The sequence below is a fragment of the Myotis nattereri genome, assembly GCF_964212035.1.
Source record: "Myotis nattereri genome assembly, chromosome: Y".
NCBI classification, from domain to species: domain Eukaryota; kingdom Metazoa; phylum Chordata; class Mammalia; order Chiroptera; family Vespertilionidae; genus Myotis; species Myotis nattereri.
The window spans coordinates 1,515,174-1,525,814 of NC_138094.1; the positions used below are offsets into that span (position 1 = coordinate 1,515,174).

At 45.3% G+C, this 10,641-nt stretch overlaps 2 protein-coding genes across 2 annotated transcripts; both read left to right on the forward strand.

Annotated features, from left to right (window-relative positions):
* Positions 1 to 2,645: 2,645 nt before the first annotated feature.
* Positions 2,646 to 2,975, forward strand: LOC308512274 (T-cell leukemia/lymphoma protein 1A-like; the record flags this gene model as incomplete). Its single annotated transcript, XM_081082069.1, has 1 exon — positions 2,646 to 2,975. The coding sequence occupies one exon, from the start codon at positions 2,646 to 2,648 to the stop codon at positions 2,973 to 2,975; it is 330 nt and encodes a 109-aa protein (XP_080938195.1).
* A 4,487-nt stretch (positions 2,976 to 7,462) lies between these two features.
* LOC308512276 (T-cell leukemia/lymphoma protein 1A-like) lies at positions 7,463 to 7,801 on the forward strand (the record flags this gene model as incomplete). The annotated part of the gene is made up of 1 exon (XM_081082070.1): positions 7,463 to 7,801. The coding sequence occupies one exon, from the start codon at positions 7,463 to 7,465 to the stop codon at positions 7,799 to 7,801; it is 339 nt and encodes a 112-aa protein (XP_080938196.1).
* Positions 7,802 to 10,641: the final 2,840 nt, after the last annotated feature.

Consider the following 10,641-nt stretch of genomic DNA (forward strand, 5'->3'; position numbering starts at 1 on the left):
ATGGTTGCATTAAAGAGATCACTGACTGATGATTCAATTCTCCTCTTGCAGGAAAGAGTTTGCAAATGCACATTGAGACCTTTAAGACTGAGGACTGGGGAGCGTGAGGGATGTGTTTCTAAGTTGTGTTTCTAGTATTCAAAATATTGGACTTCTAACCAACCAAAGTTGCTGAAGCATTGAGCGTCAACCTATAAAGAAGGAGGTCATGGCTCTATTCCTGGTCAAGGGCACATGCCCGGGCTCCGGGCTCGATCCCCAGTAGGGGGCATGCGGGAGGCAGCCGATCCGTGATTCTCTCTCATCATGGATGTTTCTCTCCCTCTCGCTATTCCTGCCTCTCTGAGTCAATAAAAACATTTAAAAAAATATTAAGCAACTGTTGCATTCAGATTGAATGCACATTATTTTAAAATAGTTAATTATTTTTTTGGTTTTACATACCAGGTGTGTAGTCATTTAAAGACTACCTAGTGCCGAGCTGGTTTGGCTGAGTGCATAGAGCGTCCGCCTTTTTTTCCAAATATATTTTTATTGATTTCAAAGAGGAAGGGAGAGGGAGAGAGTTAGAAACATCCTCGATTAGAGAATCATGGATCAGCTGCCTCCTGCAAGTCCCTCACTGGGGATCAAGCACACAACCTGGGCATGTACACTTGACCGGTAATCGTACTGGGGTCCATTCAGTTCGCAGGCGGACACTCTATCCACAGAGCCAAACCAACCAGGGCCAATTTGACTTTTCAAAGGTCACAAATGCCTTGAAGAAGAAGTAAGCATCTCATTATTCATGTCACAGTAATTACATGAATTCATGTAATTCACGAGAATTACAACTCACCTCACCATTCTTTCCACATTGTTCCTGTAAATGCAGACTCTGACTAATAATGACGCTTGTAGGTAAACAACCTGTTTGTATAAGAATCCTAGGAACAAATTTTATAAGGTATGAACTCTGACCTTCCCAGTTCTGGGAGATTTTCTGACCTTCAACGTTAGAACCAGGAGGACAAAGTCTAGGATGACACACACTGGACCGTCGCCTGACCACTTGTAAGATCCTTATCAGATTGGACTGTGCCTGTGGGCACATAGAGACTTCTCAAGCCCCGCCCCCTGACCTCTTTGTTGTGTTTGGTCTCTCCCTCCTTATAAAAGCCTCAGCCTGCAGTGAGATGTGCAGATGGGTTGTGGAACAAGCATCCTCCACCTTCTCAGGTTGCCGGCACCTGAATAAATCTCTTTCCTTCCTGACGACCACCTGTGTCCAGGGACTGGTTTCTGGGGTGTGAGTCAGTGGTACCTTGTTTTTTCTGGACACATTCCTGGTACATGGACTCCCTGGAACAGGTGTATCATGGTCATGTTCTTTCTTCTGCAGGTGACAGGGGGAGGCAGAGACTGGTCACAGAGGAATGGAGTGAAGAACTGTGCTTTCCTTTCAGAACAAGAAGAACAGGCAAGAAAAAGATGGATGGGAGGTGGAGGAGGAAGCATTGGTGATAGAGTCTGATCTGAGGGAGGAATTTGGACTTTGTGGACTGAAGTGAGTTTAGCAGCAAAACCATAGAGCTCTTGCAAAGAACATGGCTGAGGTTTTGGGAAGTGAGAGATAATTCTATAAGTGATGTTGTAAGACCTCAGGAATCTGACTTGCTGTTTCACCTGTCTCTTTGCTTCCTGTTTATCCCTTCAGGTACCACTGGTTTCTGTCTTTTCCTGAATATTTTGGTTTTGCCTCTCTCACCAGCACCTGAGTAGCAAGACCTCTGTTAAGAAGCCCACCTGGACGGTGACATTTGCTTTGTTCCTCTGTTAACTGTTAAAGGTAAACCATATTATTTGCATGGGGTGGGTTGTTCTATGGTTTGTGAGTTCTGTCTGAGATGATCAGAAAGAGGGTGGTGTTGTCAGGACAAAAAAGTTGAACCAACTACAAAGTTTTAATTAACTAAAAGAAGGGAAAAGGAAAAAGAAGAAAAGAAAAGAAAAGAAAAGAAAAGGAAAGAAAAGAAAAGAAAAGAAAAGAAAACAAACGAAAACAAATGAAAACAAAAGAAGAGAAAAGAGCCCAGCCAGCATGGCTCAGTTTTTTAGCTTAAACAGAGGAACCCGGGATTTCGGTTCAATTCCTGGTCTGGGTACATGCTCAGGTTATAGTCTTGATCCCCAGTAGGGGGCATGCAGGAGCCACTAGTAATATTATAATATCTGTGTAAGGTGTCAGATGGATGTGAGATTAATTGCATGATTTCTTAGTCCATTATATAATGTCTAATCATTGGGGTGTACCCCTGAAATGAACCTAATGTTCTATGTCATCTGTCATTTAAAAAATGTTTTAAAAATTCTATCGGACCATATTACCTTCACAGAGTCATATTTTACATTAAGTACATTTTGTACAGTTTGTTCTAGGAGAGAGATGTAAAGCTAGAAAAAAAAAAAGAGAGAGAAGTTGAGATTTATAAATTTGCACAATAAACCAAAGGCAACCACAAACACAACCATGAAAACCATAAAGATAAAAGCCGAGATAAAATGCGTTTGGAGACCCCATCCCCTGTCTTTTGATACCAGGACCGAAGTAGCGAGAGGCTCTGAAAAGCTGTGGCTGTTGCTCCTTGGACCACGGAGGGGTCATGGCCGAGCTCCCGTCGAAGGTGCATCTCAACTCGCACCCCATCTGCCTGATGCTTCGTAGGCACTCGGTATATGAGGATGAGAACCAGCGCACGTGGCTGCATCTCCTCATGGACACAGGAGGTGTCCTGCAAGTACGGTTGCGCCAGGAAGACATCCCCAGTGGGCATATCTCACTCACCACCAGCCCGCTGACTTTGAACACCATGTGGACGCTCCACCCTTGCGGCCAGTACGTGGACCCCATGTGCCGGTTTTGGCGCATTGTGCACCACATCAAGGACAATGGAGTGGAGGAAATGATCCTTGAGCTGATGGAACACTCATAGGACACGTGATGAGGTCCCTGGCTCATGTCAACCTGAGCCCCAGTCCTGCTGTCCTTCTGGTGGGACATGTATAGTTCTGTTCACTTTTTTACTAAGCTCTTTTGGTCTATCTGCCACCCCCTGGGTGTGAGGGCACATTGATATCTCTCTCTCTCTTTTCTTGTTATTGTTCTTCTCAACTCCTTTGTCTCTGTCTCTCTGTCTCTCTGTCTCACCTCCTCTCTTTCAAATCAATAAAAGCATTTTGAGCCAAGCTGGTGTTTCTCAGTCTTTCAGGGACGACCTATGAACCTGGAGGTCACGTTTCGATTCCTGCTCAGGGCACAGAGAAGAATTAACCAATGAGCCCTAGCTTGTTTGGCTCAGTGGATAGAGGGTGGTACTGTGGACTCTGGAAGTACCCAGGTTTGATTCTGGTCAAGGGCACATGCTCTGGTTGGTGGTTCGATCCCCAGTCCAGGGCATGCAGGAGGTATCTGATGTATGATTCTCTCTCATCATTGATATTTCTCTCTCCCTTCCTGTATAAAATCAATCCTATATAATAGAAGCCTAATATGCTAAGTGTGCAGTCGACCGGTCATCTGTTCAACCAAACAAACCATAATATGCAAATGATATACTAAGGTTGCTCAACAGCTCGCTATGACATGCATTGACCACCAGGGACAAGCCATTCAGACTGGTAGGTCAGCTTGCTGCTGGGGTCTGGCTGATCGGGTCTGAGTGAGACATGTTGGATACACCCTGGAGCCCTCCAATGTTCCCTTCCCAGCTGGCCAACCTCCCGTGCCCCCCACCCCCAGACCTAAATGGGCACCGGTGATGTGCCTTGGCCTAGTCTGTGCCCTCTTGTAATCTGGGACCCCTCGGGTGATGTCAGAGATGGCTTCGGCCGATCCCCAAAGGCTAGGCCGTGCCACCAAAATGGTTCAGGAATTCCCCCAAATATTCCTTCTTTTTTTGGAGAGGGTAGTATCTGTTGACGAACCACAGGAGATAAGACAATGAGAATGCGGGTCATTGGAATGAAAACTATTTCCAGTGATGTCTTTGAGCCTTGTCTACAGGTGCTGGGCTAGAGGTCTTTTTTCAGGCTTAAGGTCTTTTTCGTTAACTTTCTCTGTTTAATATATTTTTACTAGAGGCACAGGTTTCAGGCTCGATCACCAGTAGTTGCCCTGTGGGAGGCGGCCGATCCATGATTCTCTTTAATGCAAACATGGATGTCCTGAAATTGATTTCTGGGGCTTCCCGGCTCCCCCTCCAGCCTTCTCTCACTGGTGGGATGGTAGGTGAATTTTATGTTCGCTGGGTTTTGTTTGGGGTGTTTAGTGCTAAACACAATTAAAAACCGAAGTGCACACAGAGCTAGATGCTAAAGCCATGATTTTCTCTCATCATGGATGTTTCTCTATCTCTCGATTTCCCTTCCTGTCTGAGTCAATGAAGTCATTTAAAAAAATATTAGCAATTGTTGCATTCACATCCCATGGACATTGTTTTAAAATAATTTATAATTTTTTTGGTTTCACATACCAGGTGGGTACTCATTTAAAGACTACCTATCGCCTGTGCTGGTATGCTCAGTGGATAGAGCATCGGCCTGCGGACTGACGGTTCCCGGGTTTGATTCCAGTCAAGGGCACATGCCTGGGTTGCAGGCTCGATCCCCAGTGGGAGGCGTGCAGGAGGCAGACGTTCCATTATTCTCTCTTATCATCACTGATGTTTCTACCTTTCTCTGCCTTCCTATCTAACATCAATAACACATATATATTTTTTTTAAATAAAAGAGCCCACGCCTCGAGATGTGTCTCACTGCAGACACTCTGTCTCGAGACCCTTTTGTGCTCAATTCCACTGAGGGCAGTATGAGGGTAACATTGGAATTATGTTTTTTTTCGCCGATTTTTTCTTTTTATGTTTCTTCTCCTAAATGCCAACAGGCAGATGCCTGAAATTCCCTTAGGACCCCATTCATCTTTCCTTCCTAATTGGGGAAGAGTTTGCCTCAGTCCAGGTCATTGAGCTGGGAGTTGTTTTTAATTTTTTTTTGTTTTTTTTTGAGAGGAATGGAGAGGGAGAGAGTTAGAAATATCCATGATGAGAGAATCATGGATCGGCTGCCTACTGGAAGTCCCTCACTGGGGATCAAGCCCACAATCTGCACATGTGCCTCAACCAGGAATCGAACCAGGGACCCTTCAGTTCGCAGGCCGACACTCTATCCACTGAGGCAAACCGGCCAAGGCCAATTTGAATTTTTCAAAGGGTGGAAATACCTTAAGGAATAATGAAGCATCTCAGCATTCATGTCACAGTGGGAATTACAACTCACCTAACCATTCTTTCCTCATTGCTCCTGTAAATGAGGACTCTGACTAATTATGAAGATTATAGATAAACAGCCTGTTTGTATAAGAATCCTAGGAACTAATTTCAGAAGATATGAACTCTGACCTTCCCAGTTCTGGGAGATTTGCTGACCTTCAACCTTAGAACCAGGAAGACAAGTCTAGGATAATGCACACTGGACCATCACATAACCACTTGCAAGATTCTTATCAGATTGGATTGTGCCTGTGGGAACACAGAGTACTTCTCAAGCCCCGCCCCCTGACCTGTTAACTCTGTTTGGCCTCTCCCTCTTTATAAAAGCCTCTGCCTGCACTGAGATGTGCAGATGGATTTTGGGACGAGCATCCTCCATCTTCTCAGGTTTCCAGCACCTGAATAAACCTCTTTCCATCCTAACCACCACCTGTCTCCCGGGACTGGTTTCTGGGGTGTGAGGGGTACCTTGTTTTTCTGGACACATTCCTGGTACATGGACTCCTGGGAACATGTGTATCATGGTTATGTTCTTTCCTCTGCAGGTGACAGTGGAAGCAGAAACCGGTCACAGAGGAAAAGAGAGAAGAATGGTGCTTTGCCTTCAGAGCAAGAAGAACAGGTAAGAAAAAGATGGATGGGAGGACGAGGAGGAAGGATTGGGGATGGAGTCTGATCTGAGGGAGGAATTTGGACTTTGTGGACTGTAGTGAGTTTAGCAGCAAAACCATAAAGCTCTTGCCAGGAGCATGGCTGAAGTTTGGGGAAGGGAGAGATCATTCTATTAGTGATGTTAAGTGAACTCAGGAATCCGAATTGCTGTTTCACCTGTCACTTGCTTCCTGTTTGCCTGATCCGGTATTCAAGGTGTCTGTCTGTCCCTGAATATTTTGAATCTACCTCTTTCACCACCACCTGAGAAGCAAGACCTCTGTTAACAAGCCCACCTGGATATTGACATTAGCTTTGTTCCTGTATCAGCTGTTAAAGGTAAAGCATATTATTTGCATGGGGTGGGTTGTTCTATGGTTTGTGAATTCCCTCTGAGATGATCAGAACAAAGGTGGTGGTGTTAGGACAAAAAGTTGAAACAACTACAAAGTTTTAATTAAGAAAAAAGAAAATAAAAAAGCCCGGCTGGCATGACTCAGTTTTTAAGCTTAAACCTAGGAACCAGGAGATGTGGATTTGATTCCCAGTCATGGCACATGTCCGGGTTACAGTCTTGATCCCCAGTAGGGGCCATGCAGTAGGCAACCAATCCGTAATTCTCTGTCATAATTGATCTTTATATTTCTTTCCCTCTCCCTTCCTCTCTGAAATCAGTAAAACTATGTGAAAAAAAATGAAAGAATAGTCATGGCACAGTAATGTAGAGCATTGAGTCAATGCAATCCTATATAATAAAAGGCTAATATGCAAATCCACCAAATTGCAGAACAACTGGTCGGTATGACACACACTGACTACCAGGGGCAGATGCTCATGGCAGGAGCTGTCCACCGGTGGTGAGTGCACTCCCATTGGGGGAGCGCTGCTCAGCCAAAAGCCAGGCTCACAGCTGCCGATCACAGGGGGATGGTGGGAGCCTCCATGGCAGTACTAATGCGGTCCTAAGCTTTCAGTTGGACATCTCTCAAGGGGTCCAGGATTGGATGAGGCTGCAGGATTGACTGAGGGCACCCCCTGAGTGTATTAATTTTGTGCCCTGGCCTCCAGAAATATTATAACTGTGTATGGTGTCAGATGGGTATGAGATTAATTGCATGATTTCTTAGTCCATTATATAATGTCTAATCATTGGGGTGTACCCCTGAAATGAACCTAATGTTCTATGTTAACTGTCATTAAAAAATATTTTTAAAATTCCATAGGTTCATGTTACCTTCATAGAGTCATATTTTACATTAGGTACGTTTTGTACAATTTGTTCTAGAAGAGAGATCTAAAGCTAAAAAAGAAAGAAAATTTGAGATTTATAAATTTGCAAAATAAACCAAAGGCAACCACAAACACAACCATAAAAACCATAAAGATAAAAAGCCGAGGTAAAATGCGATTGGAGACTCCATCCCTTGTCTTTCGATACCAGGACCGAAGTAGTGAGAGGCTCTGAGAACTGTGGCTCTTGCTCCTTGGACCACAGAGGGATTATGGCCGAGCTCCCATCGAAGGTGAACCTCATCTCGCACCCCATCTGCCTCAGGGTCCTTGCGCCCTCAGTGTATGAGGATGAGGACCAGCGCACATGGCTGCATCTAGTCATGGACACAGGAGGTGACCTCCAAGTACGGTTGCGCCAGGAAGACATCCCCAGTGAGCCTATCGCACTTACCACCAGCCCGCTGACCTCGAGCATCGTGCCTTGGATGTGGACGCTCCACCCTGTAGGCCAGTACGTGGACCCCATGGGCCGGTTCTGGCGCATCTTGCACCACATCAAGGAGAATGGCGTGGAGGAAATGATCCTTGAGCTGATGGAAGACTCATAGGACATGTGCTGGGGTCCCTGGCTCTTGTCAACCAGAGCCCCAGTCCTACTGGCCTGCCGGTGGGAAGTGTATAGTTCTGTTCACCTTTTTACTAAGCTCTGTTGTTCTATCTGCCACCCCGTGGGTGCAAGGGCACATTGATCTCTCTCTCTCTCTCTCTCTCTCTCTCTCTCTCTTTCTTCTTATTCTTGTTGTTGTTGTTGTTCTTCTTCTTCTTGTTGTTCTTCTTTTTCTCCTCCTCCTTTCTTTCTCCCTCTCTCTGTTTGTTTGTCTCATTGTCTCTCTCTGTCTCTCTCCCTCTCTCTCAAATCAATAAAAGCATTTTCAGCCAAGCTGGTGTTTCTCAGTGGTTGAGGAACGACCTATGAACCTGGAGGACACGTTTGATTCCTGGTCTGGACACAGACAAGAATTAAACAATGAGCCCTAACTTGTTTGGCTCTGTGGATAGAGGGTTGGACTGTGGACTCTGGAAGTTCCCAGGTTCGATTCTGGTCAAGGGCACATGCTCTGGTTGTGGGCTGCATCCCCAGTAGGGGGCGTGCAGGAGGCACCCGATATATGATTCTCTCTCATTATTGATGTTTCTCGCTCCCTTCATGTATGAAATCAATCCTATACAAGAAAAGCCTAATATGCTAAGTGTCCTGTCGACTGGTCATCTGTTCAACCAATCAAAGCATAATATGCAAAGGATATACTAAGGTTGCTCAACTGCTCACTATGACATGCATTGACCACCAGGGACAAGGCTTTTAGACTGATAGGTCAGCTTGCTTCTGGGGTCTGGCTGATCGGGACTGAGTGAGACTTGCTGGACATGCCCTGGAGCCTTCCTGTGTCTCTCCCCACCTGGCCAACCTCCCGTGTCCCTCCCCAGACCTAATGGGGCACCGGTGGAGAGTCTTGGCCTGCCTGGCCTGTACCCTCTCATAATCTGGGACCCCTCGGGAGATGTCAGGGAGCCAATTTCAGCCGATCCCCGCAGGCCAGCCCTAGGCCCCACTCTGGTGCACAAATTTACCCAAACATTCATTTATTTTTATTTTTATTTTATTTTTTTTTTTTTGGAGAGGGTAGTATCGGTTGACGAACCTCGGGAGATCAAACAATGAGAACGAGGGTCATTGAAATGAAAACTATTTCCAGTAATGTCTTCGAGCCTTGTCTACCGGGGCTGGGCTAATATTTTCAGCCTTAAGGACTTTTTCTTTTTTCCCCTGTTTAATATATTTATATTAGAGGCTCAGGTTTAGGGCCCGATCGCCAGTAGGGGCCGTGTGGGAGGAGGCCGACTGTGATTCTCTTTAATGCAACCTTGGATGTCCTGAAACTGATTTCTGGGATCCCTCCGACTCCCCCTCCCGCCTCCTCTCGCTGGTGCGATGGTAGATGAATTTTATGATCACTGGGCTTTTTTGGGGGCTGCTTAGTGTTAAACACAATTAAAAACCCAAATGCACACAGAGGTAGACACTAAAGCAGTGATTCTCTCTCATCATGGATGTTTCTCTCCCTCTCGATTTCCCTTTATCTCTGAGTCAATAAAATCATTTAAAAAAATATTAGCAATTGTTGCATTCAGATGGCATGCACATTATTTTAAAATAGTTTATTTTTTATTTGGTTTAACATACCAGGTGGTTAGTCATTTAAGGACTAGCACCAATTTAACCTAGCACCAATGCTCGTTTGGTTCAGTGGATAGAGCCTCAGCCTGTGAACATAAGGGTCCTGGGTTCGATTCCAGTCAAGGGCATAAGCCCAGGTTGTGGGCTCCATCCCCAGTGGGGGGCGTGCAGGAGGCAGCCGGTTCATGATTCTCTCTCATCATCACTGATGCTTCTATCTCTCTCTCCCTTCCTCTCTAAAATCAATACAAAAATATATATTTTTTAATAAATGAGCCCATGCCTCAAAATCTGTCATGTGTCGCACTGCAGACACTCTGTCTCATGTCCCCTTTGGGCTCGATTCCTTCAAGGGCAGTAAGAGGGTGACATTTGAATTATGGGTTTTTTTCTCCACTTTTTAAATTTCTTGTTTCTTTTGCTTCTCCTAAATGCCAACAGGCATATGTCTGACATTCCCTTAGAGCCCCATTCATCTTTCCTTCCTAATTGGGGAAGAGTATGCCTCAGTCCAGGTCATTGTGCTGGGAGTTGTTTTTTATTTTATTTTTCTCAGAGAGGAATGGAGAGGGAGAGACTTAGAAACATTCATGATGAGAGAAACATAGATCTGCTGCCTTAGGCAAGTCCCTTACTGGGGATTGAGCCCACAACCTTGGCATGTAACCTTGACTGGGAATCGAACCCGGGATCCTTCAGTTCTCAGGTCGACACTCTATCCACTGAGCCAAACAGGCCAGGGCTAATTTGACTTTTTGAAAGGGTGAAAATGCCTTGAAGAAGAACGTAGCATTTCAGCATTCATTTCACAGTGGGAATTACAACTCACCTCACCATTCTTTCCAAATTGCTCCTGTAAATGCTGGCTCTGACTAACAGTGAACCTTGCAGATAAACAGCGTGTTTGTACAAGAATCCTAGGAACAAATTTTATAAGGTATGAACTGTGACCTTCCCAGTTCTCAGAGATTTGCTGACCTTCAATCTTAGAACCAGGAGGACAAAGTCTAGGATGACGCACACTGGACCAACACGTGACCACTTGTAAGATCCTTATCAGATTGGAATGTGCCTGTCGGCACATAGAGAACTTCTCAAGCCCCACCATCTGACGTCTTTGCTCTGTTTGGCCTATCCCTCCTTATAAAAGCCTCTGCCTGCACTGAGATGTGCAGATGGGTTTTGGGACGAGATTCCCCCATCTTCTCA